The following is a 22,871-nucleotide window of genomic DNA, read 5'->3' as shown; positions in this document are numbered from 1 at the left end:
TTCAGGTTGATTAGACTGCCATGGTTAATGCAGCCAAGCCTATAAAACATGTCAGAAGTATGGTGGTCGTGGAAGGAGGAGGCAGGAGTCTCGAGTCCCTTACAGTGTGGCTTTGTCCATCAGCTTGGTTTGTGTGTGGCAGTGCTAATGGTACTCTGCCATATAAAAGACCAGACTTTTTTTCTTCTTTGCACTCTTTGTGAATGCCTTGCTCTTTTTAGTGCACCATCAGGTGCCAGCCAGCAGAATGCCCCCTTTCAGACCTGATTTAAGGCAAATACAAACACTACACTCCATTATGACCACTGGAGTGCATTGTATCTTACCCCAGCCAGGGAGGCAGGCAACTGAACCTAGAACACAAAAGAGTGATGGGGCAAAGGAGTTCTTGCTTGATAGAGGAAAGAAAAGGAGCAAAACTGCTGAGTAGTGTGATGGAGAGAAGTGAAGATTCTCAACTGATGACGAGACTGACAAACCAAAGAGAAGACTCAGTAACATTTAGGTGTGGCACACATTTAAATACATGTTTTACTGGTAGTATGGGCAAGTGTCACACCGGAATTAATGTCTTGGACAGCAATAGTTTGTATTGCCTAACCTATTTTCAGCACCAAGAACACATGCACTTAACTTGCTTTTTGTAGTCCCTGATTCAATTGCATGAATAGTGTCCTTCAATTTTGGTAGCTAGACACAGATCATAAAATACATTTGAGCTGGTTCAGAAAAATAAAAACACCAATAGAAACAAATTTAACAATTCAAAATTAAAGTAATAAAAACTGGTCAGTTCAAATAAGGCCACAAGCCGGCTAGTGGTTTGAGGAGTAGCCTACAGATTGACCTACTGTTCTCAACCACAGCCCTTGAGTCCAGTCCAGAAGTACATGAGGACAGTCCATAGACCAGTTAAGCTGCTCTGCTGTGGGCTAGAGCACTCCTCTCCCTCAACGTGTCTGAGTGGGGGGGGACATTAATCATCAGAGTCTGTGTCATGGCGCCGCCTGTGGCTTTGTGTCAGAGCAGCATGGGCTGCCTTGTGGCTGGCACGGTGACGGGGGACGGGGGACTCCCTGTCGGAGGAGTGTGTGTCATGCCTCTGCTGGCGTCGTTGAGAGGAGGGGTGGCGTTCACCCTTTGGTCCCCCCTTTGAATGGCTGTCATGGGGTCTGGCTCCAGTCTGACTGAGGCATGATGGATTATGATGATGGTCCTTTCTGCGCCTGAGGAGTAAAGAAACACACACACGATCAATGATTGGGACTAATAGGCAGGGGTCAAAGTAAGCCGAGGAAGATAAATTAGGGATACACTGAATGTTATGATACAAACCATTGCCTCATCTATAAAAGGATAACTATCTGGGTTCCATAGGAGAATAATAAATAAGGCCCGTCCCCAAACAAGATAACCATGACATGGGCTGGATGATGCATTCACTCAGTTCAAAATCAACCCTACACCTTACTTAAAATAAGACTACCTCTTCCTGTTGCTAAACATCCCACATAAATCAGTCCTGTATTACCACAGAATACAGCAGCTGGACACATTAACTGACACATCCCTAGTAAGGGTACAACCTGTTCTATGTTTCTACCAAGCATACAAAATTTAATGGTTGACAGAACATTTGCAGGTTGGCAAAAACTCATCTTTTGAGATGGAACCAAAGACCAGCTCTCTACCTCACCAACAGTGATTTAGCACCCTCTAGTGCTAAAGCAAATAAGCCTTTTTTACATTTTACCTTTATTTAACTAGGCAAATCAGTTAAGAACAAATTCTTATTTACAATGACGGCCTACCCCGGACGACGCTGGGCCAATTGTGCGACGCCCTATGGGACTCCCAATCCCGGCCGGATGTGATACAGCCTGGATTTGCACTGAGATGCAGTGCCTTAGACCGCTGCGCCACTTGTAACATTATTGGACATTGGTGTTCTGTTTTCTTGTGATTTTATCATTTAAAAAAGGAAAGGCAAAGATAACATGACATACAAGTGACCTACAGGTCTAAAAGGGAAAAACAACACACTAACCTTTTGTCATCTTCCGAATCGGAGGAGGAAGAAGAGTCTCTTCTCTGCCTTTTCTTCTTTTTCTCTTTTTTGCGCTTCTTTTCCTTCTTCTTTTTGCTGCTATCATGTCTATGATGGGAAAGTATAACAGACAAGCCAGAGTTTTTTTCGAGACAGTAATCTGAAGAAATTTACCTTAGATATTCGATTGTCAACACACTGTGATAAATAACACACTACCTTTGATCCACATCCTGTTTCTCTGTGTTCGCAGATGTTTTTCTGGCAGAGGCTTCCTGGTTTCCAGACTTCCCTTCTGTTTTATGGTGCTGTGAAAACAATGCTCTCCATTATGACCGTAATCATGTAACATGACTATTACAGAATCAATTCCCAAGCGGTATCATGTTTGAAAAATATGTAGCTAACACAAATGGATTAAGACACCTACACAGAGTTGTGTATTATTTTAGATGGCTCACCTTTGCGTGAGGATGCTTTACTCAGAGAGCATAAAAATAAACTTACTGTGAAGACTGACAAGCCTATTTTGGCAGCTTCCTTCTCCTGTTGGGAGAACACCATTTTCCGTGACGTTGCACTGGTGACAGAAAACATACTCATAGTTACTCAACTAGTACACTCCAATCCATTATGGCAAGCACTGTTTCTTCCACTTGAATTTCAAGGGGATACTCAGCCATGGACTCATATATGCTGCTAAAAAAAGTCTAAACAAGAGTGAAGAGCGACCTGAGAGAATGCTTAGAAGGCGTGGGAGAAAAAAAATCTAACGGTTAAAGAGCGCCGGCCAGTAATCAAAAGGTTGCTGATTTGAATCCCCAAGCCGACTAGGAGAAAAATCTGCCGGTGTACCCTTGAGCAACGCACTTGACCCTAATTGCTCCTGTAAGTCGCGCTGGATAAGAGGGTCTACTAAATTACGTATTAAAATATATATATATACATTGTTGGTGAGAAGTCTCCTACAGTATCAACCCAGCTTTAAAACAGAATTTGAGAAGCAACCACTTTTGCAAACAGTTCAGTCAGTTACCCGGAGCTTCCAAGGCCAGAAACTCTGTCCACATCTCTGTCCTCAGCTTCCGCATCCTCCCTCCTGCACACATCTGCAAGGTCCTGTTGGACACATTGGAATCGGCATTACAAAAGCAATCCCGTATTCATCCTTAAGATTTATGATAAAATATGACTAGGCTAGTTACGTTAAATCACTGTGACAAATGCTATAAAAAAAAATCTAAATAAATGAGATTGAAACTAAATGTCCTCTTCCCTGGTCTAATGCAGTTGTGATACTATCAAATTAAGACATGATTATAATCCAAAACATACTAGAACTTGTGTAAACAAAAAACACATAATACAAATGAGTCTCAAACACTATGAAGGCAAAAAAAAGCACCTCTTTGGTCAGGCCAGATGGTTGTCTCTTTATATTCTTGTGGCCTCTGAAAAGAATGAATAAGACATTAGTTTGACATTTTACTCTAATATTTCTGTAAGGTAGTTGTCTCTGTCTGATGTTCCACTTACAGGGCAGCCAGCAGTGCCTCTTGCTCTGCTGCCTTCACAGCAGCAAGCTCCTCTTCTCTTGACATAGGCTTGAGACCGCCTTTTTTGTCTTTGGCATACCACGTCAGATCTTTGCCTTTTTGCCATCGCCCCACTGGTGCCATAAGAGAGTTCCCTGGGGATGGAACAATAGCAGGGATGTAAATATACTCCAAATGCATGCATGTCCAAATCAGAGACATGGCTTAAGTAATAAAGTTACATAAATAAGTGATTGCCATAACTATTCTTCTACAATCAAAGAGTATGCAACGATGCAAAACGTTGCCATGTTGAATACACCCCCCTCTTCTCCTGGCTGCACAGTGTAAAATAGTAATCGATCGTGACCAGTGTATTAATTTGGATAACATCATGTATATAATATAGCAAGCCATGTATGTGCGCAGACTAGCATCATTGCATTCCCTGACCAGCTGCAGTCGAGTGTGCGTGGCCGCTCTCCTTGGTAGCACAGTCAATTGTTTGCGCGTAGTTTTATCTTAATCTCAAATTCACCATTCCAATATAGCTAGCTGGGTTTAAAAAAAAGTATATTCCAGGCAGACAATCTGAGTTGTTGACAAGTAATGCAACGTTAATGAGGGACTGACTACACTTCGGAAAAAGGTAAGAACGTGGCACTCGAGAATACATGAGTACAAGCTAACAACCTTTTGCTTTCTTACGGTAACTAACGTTACTAACTACATTGTCGATTATTATAACTTGCTAAGTAGCTACTTACTGTATCTAGTTTCATCTAGAAAGTAGCTAGCTAGTTACTAACTAGAAACATTTGACCGAATTATTAGTTGGATAGTCGCCCTGCTGTATATTCGCAAAGAAGCGAATCGTTAGCTACAGTAGACAGACAAAGGTCATTGACGACGATGGATTAATGCCCATTTTTCTCCACTTACCGAGGTAGTTTTCCCTGTGTTTATCGCCTTTCACGTCATCCCAGTTGAATTGGTCTTGCCCTCCCCTTACACCCCCAGATCTCGAAGCACCAAACATTATTATAGTGTTGAATAAAGACGATGAAAGCTTTGTTTACTGTTTAGGCCCTCTCGTTGTCCATCCGGGGAGTTTCCTTCTGGCTTTTCTCTCCCACGTCCGCTTACGAAGAGATAGCTAGCACTTGGATGATATAGCAAGCGATGGTTAGAAGCATGGATAGTAACCTTTTCCGTGTTTCGAATAAACTGAGTTAACTAGCTAAAAAAAAAAGTGAAAAACTAACTAAACTAAGACCGAAAACCACACCGTTGCTAACTGTTCCGTCTCGAGTGTTTGTGCGCCGATCATCTGCACGCAAATAGCTCTTTTTAGCTGGGGGCGTTCATTACGCACAGTTCGTAATGCTGAATCTGCAACCTCTGTAAAATACTTATATGAAGTAATTATATTATTTCTGCTTATTGGGTTGGATGTAGACTTTCAAACGGTCTATGTATCGCGCGCGGAGTTTAAACGCTCACAAAAATACGACAGCGTTTTCTCTTTGACTGTACTCCATTGAGGACGGATGCACACTGGTATTTGAACGATGTACTCTCGTTTATTTGGCTCGTGATGATGACGTCGAAACACAATCTATATAATGGCTCTCACGCGGAATGTAGACAGAAAAGGGAGAAGACAACCTAATAAGTACGGAAAAGACGTCTTTGAGACATTATTTAGATATTGAACCGCAGTCATTGTAGATGTATACGAGGTATTTATCCAGGCTCTTCTCAGGTAGGATGACCATATATTATTTTGACCGCTAGTCTATGAACTATTTCTCAATAGCCTGCTGTTTTTCTTTATCATCACTGAAGCGAGCCAGTCTGTCACACAGGCCATACGCATTGGTCAATCCGTGTTCAAGGCATTATTCTGTCCCCAGGAAATATCACTTATTTACTGTAACATGTGGATTCCAAAATACTTTAAATATAAGGTCAGGTGTCTTTTACTTCAAAAATACAAAAATATGTCTCTTGAGAGGAAATGTTATGAATTTTGAACACTTTTTCAGTGGATGTAGACGTTTTTGCCATGTCCCCGGGTGTTATTCATCAATTTCCACGAGAAATATAAACCATAAAAGATTAAATCTTTCTTAGTTATTTTATAGTCCAAGTTAAATTGTCTTTCATCAATAACGTTTTTTAATAATTATTGTATTTATGGTTTATTTAAGATTTTCTGATATCACTTCCCACCCTGTTAATTTGTTGTTAATCTCCGTTTAAGGAACAAACCCTTCCTAAATCGACACCACATTCAGGCAATGTCATAATTTATTTGGTGGGGAAACAATGGTGCAAAGCTAAATAAATATAAACACTGTTTTATCTATTTTTAAAATCGTGCTCAAATGTTCACCATAATACTAGCTCAATCTTGCTCACTCACAGAGTTATGGCTAATTTAGGCTCCACATTCCCACCCTGTTAAATTCCACCCATTTAGGATTATGCAGCTAACAGGTTGGAAAATACATATATTTTTTTACGTGCCTGAGCTTGACCAATATGTTTTTCTGAAAGTCAAATGTCCTTTTTCTGATAGAATACACAAAATATATGCTTTTCCCCAAAAAGTATGAGCTCCAATAGGCACGGCATAGTAGGAATGACCCAACTGTCTAATTCTCTGTCCATTTGTGTTGACGTTGAAATGTCTTGTTTACATAATCATCATCTATCCTCTCCCACACAGCTAACCTGCTAGATTTAGGCTATAGCAGTAAGTGGTGCCTAAATTAGGCATCAAGTGCATTGCTCTATTATGGTTTGATATCTTATCAACTTGGATGTTTCTAGAAAGCTAGGAGTTATTATAGGGGACAATATGGGGAGAAAAGGAAAACTGATTGTTAGTACAGATTGGATCTGGTTTGGCAGCTTTTGCCTTCTTACTGTTGAATGGGAAATCATTTTTTGGCCTAATTTTAACCGCATAGAATAGGGATAGAAGACCTTTTTAGGTAAGAACCTTCTCATGCAATGTGCTTTATATTGGGGATAGGCAACTTTGATGGGGTGGCAGCCACAAAAAATCTGAACTCATCATGGGGGGGGCATAGTGGCTTGATTGTCTGCTTACCCACATCCATACCCACACATGCATTCAGAGCATGGTTGCTGATAGGTGTATAAAATCGAGTACAAAGCCATGCAATCTCCATAGACAAATATCGACAGTAGAATGGCCTTACTGAAGAGCTCAGTGACTTTCAACGTGGCACTGTCATAGGATGCCACCTTTCCAACAAGTCAGTTTGTCACATTTCTGCCCTGCTAGAGCTGCCCCGGTCAACTGTAAGTGCTGTTATTGTGAAGTGGAAATGTCTAGGAGCAACAATTGCTCAGCTGCGAAGTGATATACCACACAAGCTCACAGAACGGGACCGGAGAGTGCTGTGCTTCCAACTTTGTGGCAACAGTTTGGTGAAGGCCCTTTCCTGTTTCAGCATGACAATAATCCCGTGCACAAAGCGAAGTCCATACAGAAATGGTTTGTCAAGATCGGTGTGGAAGAACTTGACTGGCCTGCACAGAGCCCTGCTCTCAACCCCATCGAACACCTTTTGGGATGAATTGGAATGCTGACTGCGAGCCAGGCCTAATAGCCCAACATCAGTGCCCAACCTCACTAATGCTCTTGTGGCTGAATGGAAGCAAGTCCCTGCAGCAATATTCCAACATCTAGTGGAAAGCCTTCCCAGAAGAGCGGAGGCTGTTATAGCAACTTCATAGTAATGCCCATGATTTTGGAATGAGATGTTCAACAAACAGCTGTCCACATACTTTTGGACATGTAGTGTATCTTACCTAACTGAGCACTTTATCGCAGGCTGCAGCTGATTAGAAAACACACTAATCAGTAACAGCCTAATGAAATTAGGAGCCAACTGAATTCACATGATGAAAGGTTGGTCACTGTCTGGCAAAGATCGATCACATGCTATGGAACAGTGGAACGCATATATAAGGGTTAAGCTAAAGTAAACCTAATGCCAAATCTGTAATGGCATGCAGAACAATGTTTTCTGTAACCATTTCAATTAGCCTTATCCCGTGCCTGCAGTCGGCTCACATGCACCTCGTTTTCTGTAACACATGCTTTGTTTACACAGGCAGCCCAATTCTGATATTATTTTCACTAATTTGTCCTTTGACCTATCAGATCTGAAAAATATCTGATGGGAAAAGATCTGGTGTGATTGGGCAAAAGGCCAAGTAGTGGAAACAATTTCAGAATTGGGCTGCCTGTGGAGACGTAGCCCATAGCCAATTTTTCTGTCACGTTTGAAAAGTGGTGCCTTTAGATGTTAGGCCAAGCCTATAAGATGTCCCTATGTATGGTGTCATTGTAGACCCAATTGTTTTGAATATTTGCTGTACAGGCTAACTTGTCACCTTCTCTTGAATTGTACCATTTCTGGCTGGTATTCTGACTGTAAGGAAGAGAAGGTTAAATCTGAACCCAGCGAGAAGTGGTTTCTTATGACTGGATGTAGCCTAAACCACTCTTATAGTCTGTTTTCGGTCCACATGTTTTTGTGACAATAGTCTGACCCTCTGCATCCCAGCGTCAACCCCATGACTGAATCTGACTTGGAAAGGAGCTGTGCATTTGTTTGTGGTTGAAACATTCAAGAGGCGGCAGAGAATGAATGCTTCTGTCACCTGCAGCTGTCAGGCTACACGCACTGAGGTTTTTCCTATCCTTTTTGCAGGGGGTGAGCTCAGGTCTAATTAGCCTATTACAAGAGAGAATCATTTCTAAAATGGAAATGAGCTTATATGAGATCATAGACTACATGGCTATTATAACAAACTCCTTTTTTTTTACAGATTACTCTAGTTCCTTTAAATTAGCATCTGTAGATTTATGAGGAGGCGGCATCACTTAAGTAAAGTATGACACGTCATTCGCATGGAGTTTCTTATTTTTGGACATCTAACCAAACCCACTGATACATTACTTTTCAGTAAGTAGCCTAAAACAGTATAGGCTAGCAATGTATAAATGACATGGTCGTTTAAGGTGCAATGTTATTTTGTGGCTGGAAGAGGAATTTGTAATTTATGAGATATGCCTTTTAGGTCTAGTTATGTTTGCAGTGTTTAATAGAAATGCAGTAGACTGTTGTATGATCATTTCTCACCTGAGATTATTTTGTGTTTTGCATGATTCGTTTATCATTTCCGTAGACAACTGAAAGAAGCTGTCAATATCTAGGCTATGTCACGAGCTGCTGGGCAGGGTTTAGGCTACTATGTAACTTACTGAGCGGTGATTGGAGGGAGCAGCGATTTAGTTCCCTATGTTTTGTACAGTGCTCAGTCTGCTCCCACACACACACACCACATAGACTGACACACCCGGCTCCGGTATATAATAGTGCTGCTCATTTTCTTGCCAATCCAGTCCTCCCACATCCTGCTGCTCTCCCTCACTCACACGTCTACTGAAAGTGACTGAAGGTAAGGAGGAAGAGGGACTTTAGCCTATATATATGATCTAGCCTATATGGCTAACAACTAAAGACAAAGATCATTCTGGAATAGGATAGGTCAGAAAAAAATATGATTGTTAAGCTGTTTTGTTTAACTAATTCCAAAATAGTCTGTCATTGCTATTATCACTGTCATTATCTCTGTAGTTGACCCGGCTGTGTTGACTCGGCTGATGGTTTTTAGTACACAAGCTAGATTGAAAATCAAATAACTCCACGGTATGTGGCTGTTCCTCTTTCAGATTGTACTAGTTTCAGTTTAGGCCTAGACCTATTAGTGTAACATTTGCCGGGTATGTCTAAATTGGACAACACATACAAAAATAGCCTAGGTTACATCATAAGAAACAAGTAAACATTTAGCCTAGGATCATTTTAGTCTTTTTAAATGTATTTTCTGGTAAAAAAAAACAGTAATTGCAGACAGTGTACTGAAAGCACTTATACCTTGCAATCAGAAGCAGCAGGGTCATTTTAGGCACTCCAATTAGTAGATGGTGCCGTGGTAACGGCCTAATGGGACTTAATAACCGCTCTAGCTGTGTTGGTCCTACTAGTCTTGTTGGACCCTGTTCTGATTGCTTAGGATGTTTACTACAGAATCACCTTCTGAAATGTTTATTTTTTTTCAAAAGGCAATTCATCTGTTTGTTCCATGTTTTATGGGATGCTTGGTTCATTAGGTCCATTTCATATTCATTCCTATAGTGTATCCTTTAGACCAAGCATATTACACCTAGCCTCATATTACACCTAGCCTCATATTACAGGTGAACCATTTATGTAAGCTCATGAGATCAGTGTGGTAGTACCAGCCTATACTACACCACATGTCTGATCTTTTTCAATATAGGCTACTTGAGATTGTACCAGTTTCATGTGAGTAAAGGATAGGCCTAGGTATGTTTTTAATCTGTCTGTTTCTCCTTATGACACCAGTTCCAACCATTTGTGTAAAATGATCTTTCTGTTTGATTAACCACCACACCCTGTGGTGTGTGTGTGTGTTTTCTTCTTCTTATCTCCTCTAACCCTCTGTCTCTTTCTCTCTCCCCCAGCTATGGCAGGACCCAGGCCAGTGGTGCTGAGTGGTCCGTCGGGGGCTGGGAAGAGCACACTGCTCAAGAAGCTGCTCAAGGAGTACGAGGGCGTCTTTGGCTTCAGCGTCTCACGTAAGTGTGCTCTGCTCCAGTCCCATGTTAACTTTGTATAATGTCAGGGAGGTGTCAGTTACAGAAATAAGATATCCAATTGTGTGCTCTCATCCGCCAGACACAACAAGGAGCCCTCGTCCTGGTGAAGAGAATGGTAAAGGTAGGTAGGGTTTTTAATCTCCCAGGATGGATGATCTTGCTCCAAATCCTCCTGCTGCATCTCTTTAATTAGCTTCAACCACCTATGCTGTCCACTGTGTCCTATTGGTTTCAACAACCAACCTTTTAACATGCAACTGTTGTTGTGTTACAGATTACCATTATGTTACAAGGGAGTATATGCAGGCCAGCATCGACAAAGGGGATTTCATTGAGAGCGCAGTGTTTTCCGGGAACATGTACGGGACGAGCAGGGCCTCCGTGCAGGCCGTCAAGGACAAGAACCTGATCTGCGTCCTGGACATCGACATGCAGGGAGTGAGGGCAGTCAAGACGACAGACCTCAACCCCATCTACATCTTCATCCAACCTCCGTCCATGAGCATCCTGGTGAGAGACAGGCACCATTATAAAACTGTTTACCAGGGCCATTTTTGTCTCGTTTTACTTTGAAATACCATATTGAATGCTGTTTAAATGTGTAATATGGTTATAAACCTATAATAACTGTCTGGGATTGTGATCCAAAGATAAACCCCCATGACTTAATTAATCTTCTTCTGTCATTTGTAATTTTAGGAGAAACGTTTAAGAGACCGAGAGACTGAGTCAGAGGAGAGCCTCCAGAAACGTTTGCATGCTGCTCAGGTGGACATGGTGATAAGTGAGTCTGATTCTGGAGAGACTTTGTGCTAAAACCGAGTTGCATGTTTATAAATGAAATGTTCAAAAATTGTCTAAAACTGCTTCTCATATCTTTCAGGCAAAGATCCTGGCATATTTGACGTTGTCATTGTCAATGATAGTCTTGACGATGCCTATGGGAAGTTGAAAGACACTCTTATTGAGGTCAGTTGGTATCGACATGACATAGCTGGTATGATGGACTGGACCATACGCACCATTTAACTTGTTGAAAACCAATTAGTCACATAATGTGTATTGCTAAATCCTTAATAGATCTTTGTCAGTGTTGAATTTCACCATCTCCAAAATGTTATCCTCAAACCTACTTTCTTTCTTAAGGAAATCAAAAAAGTCCAGAAAACCAACTTGTCTTCTTAAGCGACGAGAAGCCTGACATCCATTCCAGCCATCCTGGCTACTCCTTACAAAATGTCAGCCCCTCTATTCCAATCCTGAACATTCCGTCAGATACTGGTGTGGGAAGGAACTCCAGACAACATCCCTTGCACCTAACCACATACGGTAGCCTTTTGAGTGTGCACTAAGATCTAGCCTATGTTTTTACATATTGGGAGGATATAGGTAGGTATTAAGATGATAAAAACTGTAAGTAGAGGTAGAAGTGGACTATTTTGCTTTATTTACTCATTTGGCACAGTTTTATTTATTTTTTATCCACAAAGACAAAACACTCCATTAATGGTTAACTTGTAACTGAGATGGTCCCTAATATGTTTTTCCTCTGTTTACTACATACAGGAGTTTCTGCCATTTTTTCTCTTCTGTCCATTTAGTAGTATTATAGCCCCAAAGCATTAACTGTGTTCTCTCTGCTCTTCAACAACAGAAGGCCATAATAACAAGACTCATTCCCACGAATGGCAGTGTTGTAGTGCTCGAGACCACATTGAGTGTCTCGGTCTTGTCTCAGTGTTGGATACATTTGTACTCCGTCTTAACTCAGCCTGGGACCAGCCGAGATCAGCAGAGTAAAAAACCTCATAATTATCAGCTTCCATTCAGTCAGCGCATAAAACTGCTTCTCCAGGCCAAATACATAAACTCCTTTCTTGAAACATGAATATCTTAACAGCTTTTATCTAGTATAGACATGTTTTCTCAGTGGTGAACCTATAGGTCTTCAGTGTGTGACAGGTTAGTACAGTGGTGAACCTATAGGCCTTCAGTGTGTGACAGGTTAGTACAGTGGTGAACCTATAGGTCTTCAGTGTGTGACAGGTTAGTACAGTGGTGAACCTATAGGTCTTCAGTGTGTGACAGGTTAGTACAGTGGTGAACCTATAGGTCTTCAGTGTGTGACAGGTTAGTACAGTGGTGAACCTATAGGTCTTCAGTGTGTGACAGGTTAGTACATTGGTGAACCTATAGGTCTTCAGTGTGTGACAGGTTAGTACAGTGGTGAACCTATAGGTCTTCAGTGTGTGACAGGTTAGTACAGTGGTGAACCTATAGGCCTTCAGTGTGTGACAGGTTAGTACAGTGGTGAACCTATAGGTCTTCAGTGTGTGACAGGTTAGTACAGTGGTGAACCTATAGGTCTTCAGTGTGTGACAGGTTAGTACAGTGGTGAACCTATAGGTCTTCAGTGTGTGACAGGTTAGTACAGTGGTGAACCTATAGGTCTTCAGTGTGTGACAGGTTAGTACATTGGTGAACCTATAGGTCTTCAGTGTGTGACAGGTTAGTACAGTGGTGAACCTATAGGCCTTCAATGTGACAGGTTAGTACAGTGGTGAACCTATAGGCCTTCAATGTGACAGGTTAGTACAGTGGTGAACCTATAGGTCTTCAGTGTGACAGGTTAGTACAGTGGTGAACCTATAGGTCTTCAGTGTGACAGGTTAGTACAGTGGTGAACCTATAGGTCTTCAGTGTGTGACAGGTTAGTACAGTGGTGAACCTATAGGTCTTCAGTGTGTGACAGGTTAGTACAGTGGTGAACCTATAGGTCTTCAGTGTGTGACAGGTTAGTACAGTGGTGAACCTATAGGTCTTCAGTGTGACAGGTTAGTACAGTGGTGAACCTATAGGCCTTCAGTGTGACAGGTTAGTACAGTGGTGAACCTATAGGTCTTCAGTGTGTGACAGGTTAGTACAGTGGTGAACCTATAGGCCTTCAGTGTGACAGGTTAGTACAGTGGTGAACCTATAGGCCTTCAGTGTGTGACAGGTTAGTACAGTGGTGAACCTATAGGCCTTCAGTGTGACAGGTTAGTACAGTGGTGAACCTATAGGCCTTCAGTGTGACAGGTTAGTACAGTGGTGAACCTATAGGTCTTCAGTGTGTGACAGGTTATTACAGTGGTGAACCTATAGGCCTTCAGTGTGTGACAGGTTAGTACAGTGGTGAACCTATAGGTCTTCAGTGTGTGACAGGTTAGTACAGTGGTGAACCTATAGGTCTTCAGTGTGTGACAGGTTAGTACAGTGGTGAACCTATAGGTCTTCAGTGTGTGACAGGTTAGTACAGTGGTGAACCTATAGGTCTTCAGTGTGTGACAGGTTAGTACATTGGTGAACCTATAGGTCTTCAGTGTGTGACAGGTTAGTACAGTGGTGAACCTATAGGTCTTCAGTGTGTGACAGGTTAGTACAGTGGTGAACCTATAGGCCTTCAGTGTGTGACAGGTTAGTACAGTGGTGAACCTATAGGCCTTCAGTGTGACAGGTTAGTACAGTGGTGAACCTGTAGGTCTTCAGTGTGTGACAGGTTCGTGATTCTGAAAGGACAGCAACCATAATACCAGCACACTCATGTATGAGAGTGCACTTTTTGTAAAACACTATGTAGCAAGCTAAAAAAACACGGAGCCTAACGTTAGCTAGATAGCTAAACTAACTAGCTGTTTGTTGACTGACTGACTTTTCCCCCTCATCGTTTTTCGGTGGCTATACACAGCTAGAGATGCAGGTATCATTTGGTTAGCAAGCAAGAACTTGAACTGCGTTCGCAAATTCATTCTGGCAAATGGCTTGTTTGTTTAAAGGCCTACTGTGGCTCTGATTGGCTATAGCGCACCGGTCTGTGTAGACTCCGATCCTGGATAAGACAGATGTTTTATTTACTGCAGTGTCTAATGTCTATTAATTGTCCAAACACACGGCCACTTTCCCACTCTATATTGCTATGGGATTTTCACAGATGCCTTAGTATACGTAATTCCCCAACATTCTAAGAATTTATGAAAACGTGAAAATGACCATATCTAAGTGGTTGCTTGTCAGATTTTTTAAAAGTGTAATATTCTTTCTGGGTGTGTATATAAACACATTTCATGTTCCTAAAATGCTATCAGTTCCACTTTAAATGCAACAATGTTTCACACACGTTGTATTTTCCCTCAGCATGCATTTTTTCACTATTCTGAATGCCTAAAGAATCCATATGTTGTTAAATATGAAAACAGAAATACTGGACATTATGGTGGTGATTTGACCAAATTACAATCATGGTCTTGAATTGGACTTGCATTTTTCTGTCTCGGACCCCTTGTCCCCCTCCCGGTCTTGACTCGGTCTTGCCTCGGACTCTATTTGCTCCGGTCTTGGTCTTGAATTGGTCTCGCTTTACGTGGTCTCGAACACAACACTGACTAGTGGATAAACCAATTTGTTCAGCAAGAGTAGACACTGGTATGGTATGTTCGCAAATGTCATTGCTGTTCTGTTTCTGTCCAGCAGAAATGTCCTTAAACCAGTTAGTGTGGTTGTACAGAGATGCATTGGTTGTCATAATGGCCATAGCAAGATGCCATAGCCAGAAATGTGAAGAGGAGAAAATCAATGGTTATATATTTTTTTATGTTGTTGCCTTTTCATTCTTTTTAAAAGAGGTATTCTTGACTCATAGTAGTTTGTCAACATAGGGCAGCTAACAAACAATCACAATGCCAGGTGCTTGGGCACTAGCTAAGCACAGGCTAACTCTGGCTCTAAGATAGTCACACAGGGAAGCACCATATTTATTACAGCTGATCTCAGGAACTTACTGTAGCCTAGCTGCTGTTTGTTAATGATCCTAGACATCTTGTGTGTGAAAAGATCTGTTTGAAGTTTCCCTGTTTTACCATACTGATACAATTATGATGAAGTACAATATTCATTCACTAATAAAACAAAGGATTGCCATTCAGGATTTACAATCATGTTTACCTCTGTATAACAAAGTTACACTTCTGGAGACCACAACTCACGGTGACGTAGTCTAACCCCTAATATATTTTTGTTGTTTTGACAGTTGTATTGTAATGGTGTAAAACTTTTGTATTGTATGTTTATTATTTTACAATCTCACCTATATTATGATATTCAGTTGGCCTTTTTTTGGAAAGAAAATGTTTGAATGAGAATTAAAGAGAATGAATATTAAATAAATGGAGCAAATATTGGCTCTGTCCTCAGGAGAATATAGAAAAGCTTAGAACCAAGCACACAGAGCATCTGCTTTACTTGAAACTGGTTACATTGAATTCCACAAAACCTCTTTGTTCAAGGCAGCCTTCTAAAAAGGCTGCACTTATTTTAAGTTTGTAGTTTAACATGTTTTCCATTCAGAACCCAAATTCAGTTCGTTGGTAACTAATATGACATACTCTATAGCTTCTTGTCCTCTGTATTTGATCTCCCTTTGAAGAAAACATTCCTTCGCACAAATTACTTATTGCAATATATTTAACTTTTTCACTCTGAACAGCTTTTTAATGGTGCAAATGTTATACCACTGCTTTGAATGTGTCATCTTTGGCCAAATATTGACAATTTACCCAGCCTTCAACGAGTCCTTGTTTTGTAATATGTATTTCTAGTAACATTTTATGTATTTTACAAGTGTAGTCAAGTAAATTAATAAAACTGTTTTGCCTGGATATCTCTTTATTTTTTTAAGTGTAGTGATCCTGTTAACTTGACTGAAAGCGGCCAGTGATTTGCTGACCAGTATGGCAGAAGTCTGACCAGTATGGCAAAATGGCTGAAGTCCAAGCACCTGACCTGAAATGTATAATCAATGGTTAGAGCTACCATTGTTGACCCCCAATTCTGACTAGTATTTCTTAGGCCTACACTTTTATACGTGAAAGATTCAATGTAATTGAAGAGGATGTAGACTGGAGGAAGACAAAGCACAACCATTTACAGTCGGTGATTGCATTACCAACCAACCCACACATTCACCAAGAGTGAATAAAACAACAGGCTGATCAGTTCATCAGTTGCTATTTAATTATTTTGATGTATTAAACACTTGGGAGTACCCTCCCAAAAATCCATTAACTATTCATTCTCTTAACTAAACATGTGCAGGCAGTCAAAACCTATATGTGATTTATGTTGAATTTCTTACAAAGTTAAACATTCAATGCTTTTACAAGACGTTTAAAATAACATAAAAACAAAACATTACTCTTACTTTGGAAAGCGGTAATTCACTTTTTAAAACAATATATTGCAACAAAGTTAATAAATCCAGTGTACAATGGCTCACTACTAACTATGTAACTGTGCTCTCACCTGAACCGAATGTGACAAGATTAATATTAACCCTATCAGTCCCACGACCCCAGCAAAAATCGTCTTTTAATGTATCTGACTTTCATTTATCTGCATGTCCAGCCCTTATATTTAGCCTCACAATGGAGTGTTATTTTCAGGACAACCAGGGCTACAAGTAGAACACAAAACGATTTGACATAAAACAGTTGCATTCATGAGTTTTATTGACTAATGTCAATGTTTTTAAAAAAAAATTATCAGCCAAAGCAAAAACCTGATCAAATGAATTGATATGAATGCTGTAAGTACAGAAATTGTATGCTCACTGGGAAATGACAACTATTTGGATTTTGTGAGAGCCACTATGTGAGCTTATTATAGACACTATGTCCTGGGATTTCCTATGATCTTCTATGTAGAACAACCCCTTACCTTCTAACAACTCTTGTGTAGGTTTTGAGCGTCATAGTTACATGCACGTGTTCGTGAGAGTCTCACCTTTTCATAAATATCTTTGAATAGTTTGTTGCTCAAACCTTTCAGACTACATACGTTTTTGTAAAAAGACCCAGTCCAGGGCCCCTTTGGGATCGGCACTTGTCTCACAAACACAGCTCTAGCACAGCCCCCGTTAATTACACAGACTAATGGTTGGTATCTACGGATGCAGAAACAAGACAAATCCAATGGTTCTACCCAGAAGTCCAAAACGCACCGGCGTTACAGTGGGACTCATTGGGTTAATTCAATTATGTCAATCAGATAAACACGCAAATCAGCTTTCAAAAAGCTAACACATAACATGCTGGCACTTTTCTAAATATAATTAATTACATTTTACCTTAAAGTAATCACAAATACTTAATTATCTGAGGTCAATCTACTCTTTATTGCTCTCAAGAAACTGATAATGAAGTGCCTTTCTATAAAACAAATGACCCAGTTCAAAATGAAATATCCTAAATAGGTCTATGTTTTGGATGTATATAACCTAAAGTAAACAGAGACCCTTTATACGAGACCTGTATAACACAATTATAGACCTATATCATTCCACAGTCCACACCACAAGTGAGTGATACACGGTTAACGTAAAAGTATCAGCACTGCACAACATGTAACTGCCCATCTAGAATTGCTTAGAAAATTCTAGACTTCTCCATAGGACAGTACAGCCCAATCTGAAGTACAATTAAATGATCCATGAATTAGTCTTTAATCTGGCTTTCTTGTATTCTCAAGCAGACAGTGACTGCAGTTGAAAGAACATCGTCAATGTTTCACACAATCCAACAATGTCAGTAATCAATGCTCTTTTATACTTATTTTGTATTTCTAGCAATCTTGTCAATGTTTTTATGTTGGATAATATTATCCCAGAATTACCCCTTCCTCATAACATTTCAAATCAGACTTCCCTTTTGTTGCTGAAGTCATTGGTTTGGTAAGTTACTGTCGAGACAAACATTTTTCCTTTCACAGGAGTTGGTTAGCCTATTTACAAACTGATATGCTACAAGTCAAGGTGGATATTTCTTGTTCAATAAACTTCAGAGACAACACACAGAGAGAAATATGGTACTGTACTGATGTTCTCCTACAGAACAGAAGTTTAACATCAAGATGTTGACATTCAAAACATCTGTCACCTGAGGGTAAAGCAGATGGATTTTTTAAACTTTCAAATGGTGTCAGTCCATGTTGCACGACTTGCAATTATTCTGTATTTTTCTGTACATCAAATACGTGGCAAGCAAGGCAACAATAAATTGAAGCCTGGATAGTATACAATGGCGTTCGGAAATCATTTAGCCTAAACATATCCAACCCCCTTTTGATGTTTTGTCCTTTAAAAACGACTTTGTCTGACCAAAACAACTGACTTCCTGTGTCTGCATTTGACTTTCAGATGGGTTGCTTCAAAATGGAATGATCCTCCCATTTGCAATAAAATGCAAGGTTAGAATATGCTTTTTAACACTTAAGTAGTAATGTTCCCATTTAAGACTAAAACGGCTATTGTACGTATCACCAATTAACAAAAACCTGCTTGGTTCTAATCCAGCAACTGATTTTCACACACTAGGTTATTGGTTTTGATATCGGTTCTGGCTGATCTGAAGAGTGACTGGCTTGCCCACTGACGTGTAGACTTTGGTTTTGTATCTCTGCTGCCCTCCCTCCATTCTCTGCACCTCAGAGCAGTATGCAAGCTTGACTTCTTGCTTGGCGTGGCTGACCTGGATGGGAATCTCGCTCTCACTTCTAGACTGGCCTCTGCTGGGGTGGTGGTGGGGGCCAGCCAGGGAGAACATGCTGCCTGAGAGGTACTCTCTAAAGCGGCTGAAGAAGCCAGGGCTGCGCCTCCCCCTGGGCACCACCACAGGCCTCCCCACATTGAGCAGCACTGGCTGGCCCACGACAGAGCCCCGAATCTCCCTCTGAAGCACAGAGATCTCACAGGGTCTCTCGGGAGGGGAGGGCCTGGTGTTGGAGGAGCCGTAGGTCTCCCCCTCCCTGGGAACATAGTCCTCCAGGTCCTCCAGGGTGAGAACGCGACCGTCCTGGGTCAGGGTCTTAGGCTCCAGCTTCCTGGGAGGTTCCATGTTATCGTCATCATCCGGTTCTGTGACAAAGGCCTCTTGCTGCTCCTCTAGCCAGGCCTCATCATGTTCATGGTCGTTAGGGATTAGAACAGAGGAGACCTCGCAGGCCTCTTCACTGAGTCCAGGGGTGACCTCGGACCCAGCCACGTTCTCATCCTCCTCATCATCATCCCAGGTTATAGGCTGAGCCCCCTCCAGCTCGGAGCAGTTCTGCAGCTCTACCAGCTTGTTGTTGGAATTGTTGGTGTTGGGGTTCGGGGACCTCTGTGGCCGGGTGAAGGAGGGGGTGTTCGCTCGCTCCGACCCAGCTGGGGAGACCCCTCTTCTCCTGGATAGCCTGGGCGACTTGTTGACCTTGTACTCAATGATTTCCTCTACCTCCACCCACCTGTTCTCTGCGGCCCGGGCCCCAGAACCCCCCTCGGGCTCCGTGACGTACAGGGTGGGGATAGTGGTCTTCCTGCTGGCAGAAACCTGCCTCCTCTGCCTGGCCGTGCCGGTGGGGGTGGTGGGGAGATCTGGGGTGGTGGTTTCGGAGCGGTTGAACCCAGATGGAGACACGCCGCGACGCTTCATACGGGTGTTCTTCACCACCGTAGTTATGGTCTCCTCTCTGTAAGGGTACACAGCACAGAGGGTGTGAGAGAGGGACAGACCGGAAGGTACACTTAAAAAAAAGGTTAAATCTAGAACCTAAAAGGGTTCTTTGGCTGTCCGCATAGGATAACCCTATGAAGAACCATTTTTGCTTCCAGTTAGAACCCTTTTTTCTAAGAGTGTATTGTATGCAGGGAATAGAACAGAAGGTATGAGAGAGACAGCAGAGAGAGAGAACAACTTGCGGGCATGCTGTTTTCACAATAAGCCTACATACAAAAGATGTTAATTAGCGTGTACACGCACATGGACACGCACACACACAAAGTGAAGTCTTTTCTACTCATACAAACATGTCATGCAATGGTACATGAGTTAAGGAAAATGTGCAGACACAAAAAATATTAACAACCATTCCCTTATGGAACCATTCCATATGCCGGCTCCTTGGAAGTTATATTTGGCATTGAGCGAGCCCCTCTTACACTCAGGGTTCAAATACTGCCTGGCCATGCATGCAGAGGTCACACACAAGTATGCATGCTTCTTCTAGCCTGTATCATAACCTGGTCACACTTACATGATGATGGTTTTCTTTGGTGTTTTAGTCTCCTGCTCAGTGACTAGAAGGAAAGCAGGACGAGGCTTATGGAGTTAGTCAGATAAATTGATAGCTAATGTCAAGACAAAAAGACTACATCATCTAAATTGTTGATGAACTGATGGTTCATCTTTTCCTTTGAATGAACGTGGCTTATGGAAATTAAAGCATACATTCTCTACATTTTAAGGACCTGGTAAAAGAGGTAAATTATGAAACTAATGCATAACGGAATGTGCATGAATGGGAGTATTCCTACCTTCGATGGTGATCGCCTGCTCTCCTCTTCTAGCCACAGCAGAAGGAAGGCACAGATCAACTGCACATTTAGCACTGCCCAGTCGATTGGACAACTGGGATGGGCAGGGAGGAGAATACATTAGGCTTACTGAAACAATGGCTTCATCTTATCAATGTAATGTCTCATGAAAACAATCCTCTTTGGAGGATGCCAAGCATCCAAATAATGTAACTACTGTTACATGTTACTACTACTGTATCTCTCGTGTTTCTTTTATATTGATCTGTGATACAGCAGCAGCTATTCACAAGAGGTGCTTTGCAGTCCAATGTTTTACAACTGTATGGAATGGTTTCCTGGACCCATATTAGGCTAGTCCTGGATTAAGAATCCCTATTGAAAGTACATTTCAGTCTGGTACTAGGCTTTATTTGGCTGGGACACCGGCCCTGTTTTCTTTAGCTGAGGGGTGGTGAATTAAAGGCCTACCTCACACTCGTAATGTCCCAGGTCTCTCTCCGTAGGGCCTTTAATGACCAGCACCAGGACTCCACTACGGGACTCAGTGTAGGTCTGATACTTCTCCTGGTCAGTCAGCAGCCTGCCCTCCTTGAACCACCTGTTCAGGGACACGCATGAAATGACATTGAGATAATATGAATTACCTTACGCATACTTATTTATTATCTTATGCAGTATATTAACTATTAAGAATGGGCAACATAATGAGCACAGTAGGAAGAAACAAATGGCACAGTCCACTGTCACTAAAAGATTGTCAGTTTAAAGAGCCTAGGAGACAGGTGTGGTGTAGTGTACCTGATCTTGGGTCTGGGGGCACTCTGGATGGTGCAGGAGAACTGAGCATCCTCACCAACGATTAAGACAGCATTCCTCATCTTGTTCACGAAACGAGGAGGCACTACCACACACACAATATTTACTCTTGAAAACAGGCTTATTTTTTTTACAAGATTAACATTCCTCCCAGACAATTTAGATTCTTGGAATTGTAGATTTTTTTCCCCAAAGCAAAGTATCAATCACTTTTACTGTTGACATGTACACTGAGTGTACAAAACATTAGGAACTCCTTCCTAATATTGAGTTGGACCCCCTTTTGCCCTCAGAACAGCCTCGATTTATCGAGGCGTGGACTCTACAAGGTATCGAAAGCGTTCTACAGGGATACATGTTGACTCCAATGCTTCTCACAGTCGTGTCAAGTTGGCTGAATGTCCTTTGGGTGGTGGACCATTCTTGATACACACAGAAAACTGCTGAGCATGAAAAACCCAGCAGCATTGCATTTCTTGACACACTCAAACCGGTGTGCCTGGCACCTACTACCATAAGCCGTTCAAAGGAACCTAAATCACCGTCTGAATGGCACACAATCCATGTCTCTATTGTCTCAAGGCTTAAAAATCATTCTTCATCCTGTCTCCTCCCCCCCATGTACACTGATTTGATTGATGTGGATTTAACAAGGGACATCAATAAGGGATCATAGCTTTCACCTGGATTCAACTGGTCGGTCTATGTCATGGAAAGAGCAGGTGTTCCTAATGTTTTGGATACTCATTGTATGTCAATGATTCTTATGAGTAGGGTCTGGGTGTGCGCTATGTTCACTTTCACAGTTCAAGCCTAATGTTGTTGTCATTTCCCCTCTGTAATAGAGACTGACCTTGGACAGTGATCTTTCCCAGGGTGCTGGCGTTGCCTGCTGTGCTAGTGGCGAAGCACATGTACTGTCCAGAGTCATCAGCCGTCATGTTGTCCAGGATCAGGGTGCAGGAACCATCAGGGTCCTCGATGATGATGTGGTGAGGGTCGGCCTCCACTGCACGCCCGTCTGTCATCAGAGGAGGAAACAGTTTTAACACAGGAGGTGTTTCTACCTCAAAAACATGAACATGGTATGGGCTATGTAGATAAAAACAAACATGCACTGTATGCACAGCTATTGCGTGGTTTCGCACAGTGGTCTCGCTGGTGTGTCTCTTACCCTTGTACCAGGTGACCACAGGTTTGGGTACTCCAGTAACCTTGCAGGCCAGTTTCACCGTCTGTCTCAGCTCCGCTGTGCAGTCAGCCAGAAGCTCATCAAAGTCAGGCATACCTGGACAGATAGAGGGATGTATTTACACATCAATCAATCCTGAGTGGAGAGATGACACATTTTATGCA

The 22,871-nt window shown here is 41.8% G+C and overlaps 3 protein-coding genes across 23 annotated transcripts in view; 1 reads left to right on the top strand and 2 right to left on the bottom strand.

Annotated features, from left to right (window-relative positions):
- Positions 1–500: 500 nt before the first annotated feature.
- Positions 501–5,125, bottom strand: cssa14h1orf35 (chromosome ssa14 C1orf35 homolog). Its single transcript, NM_001140253.1, has 8 exons — positions 4,525–5,125; positions 3,584–3,737; positions 3,453–3,498; positions 3,084–3,166; positions 2,555–2,627; positions 2,267–2,355; positions 2,048–2,155; positions 501–1,226 (listed from the first exon to the last, which is right to left on the bottom strand). Exons 1-8 carry the CDS (start codon positions 4,619–4,621, stop codon positions 977–979), a joined length of 900 nt encoding a protein of 299 aa, NP_001133725.1. The 5' UTR covers positions 4,622–5,125; the 3' UTR covers positions 501–976.
- On the top strand, positions 4,036–16,008 carry LOC106569342 (guanylate kinase). Of its 8 annotated transcripts, none has more exons than XR_014380343.1 (8): positions 5,193–5,347; positions 10,181–10,294; positions 10,395–10,436; positions 10,590–10,825; positions 11,015–11,099; positions 11,199–11,284; positions 11,462–12,553; positions 12,888–16,008. XR_014380343.1 is itself a non-coding variant. In XM_014140592.3 (7 exons), the coding sequence occupies exons 2-7, from the start codon at positions 10,183–10,185 to the stop codon at positions 11,498–11,500; spliced, it is 600 nt and encodes a 199-aa protein (XP_013996067.1). In that variant the 5' UTR covers positions 4,036–4,231; positions 10,181–10,182; the 3' UTR covers positions 11,501–16,008. The 8 variants fall into 8 exon arrangements, 3 of the variants coding, with proteins under 3 accessions (XP_013996067.1, XP_013996065.1, XP_013996068.1); XR_014380344.1 differs by having other exon boundaries at positions 11,462–12,637; positions 13,174–16,008; XR_014380342.1 differs by having other exon boundaries at positions 11,462–12,781; positions 12,984–16,008.
- A 333-nt stretch (positions 16,009–16,341) lies between these two features.
- LOC106569344 (obscurin) overlaps positions 16,342–22,871 on the bottom strand; it is an 86,950-nt gene continuing 80,420 nt past the window's right edge. For all 14 annotated transcript variants that reach the window (XM_014140620.3, XM_082960918.1, XM_082960919.1 and 11 more), the window contains 7 exons: positions 22,690–22,803; positions 22,369–22,536; positions 21,498–21,600; positions 21,168–21,297; positions 20,697–20,790; positions 20,417–20,459; positions 16,342–19,852 (listed from right to left, as the gene is read on the bottom strand). In XM_014140620.3, coding sequence (XP_013996095.3) covers positions 18,721–19,852; positions 20,417–20,459; positions 20,697–20,790; positions 21,168–21,297; positions 21,498–21,600; positions 22,369–22,536; positions 22,690–22,803 — 1,784 coding nt within the window. In that variant the 3' untranslated portion in view covers positions 16,342–18,720. The remainder of the gene's footprint in view (positions 19,853–20,416; positions 20,460–20,696; positions 20,791–21,167; positions 21,298–21,497; positions 21,601–22,368; positions 22,537–22,689; positions 22,804–22,871) is intronic.

Source organism: Salmo salar, chromosome 14 (assembly GCF_965601325.2).
Source record: "Salmo salar chromosome 14, fSalSal1, whole genome shotgun sequence".
Classification (NCBI taxonomy): domain Eukaryota; kingdom Metazoa; phylum Chordata; class Actinopteri; order Salmoniformes; family Salmonidae; genus Salmo; species Salmo salar.
The sequence above is the reverse complement of the archived record's forward strand: the minus strand, read 5'-3'. Positions and strand labels throughout refer to the sequence as shown.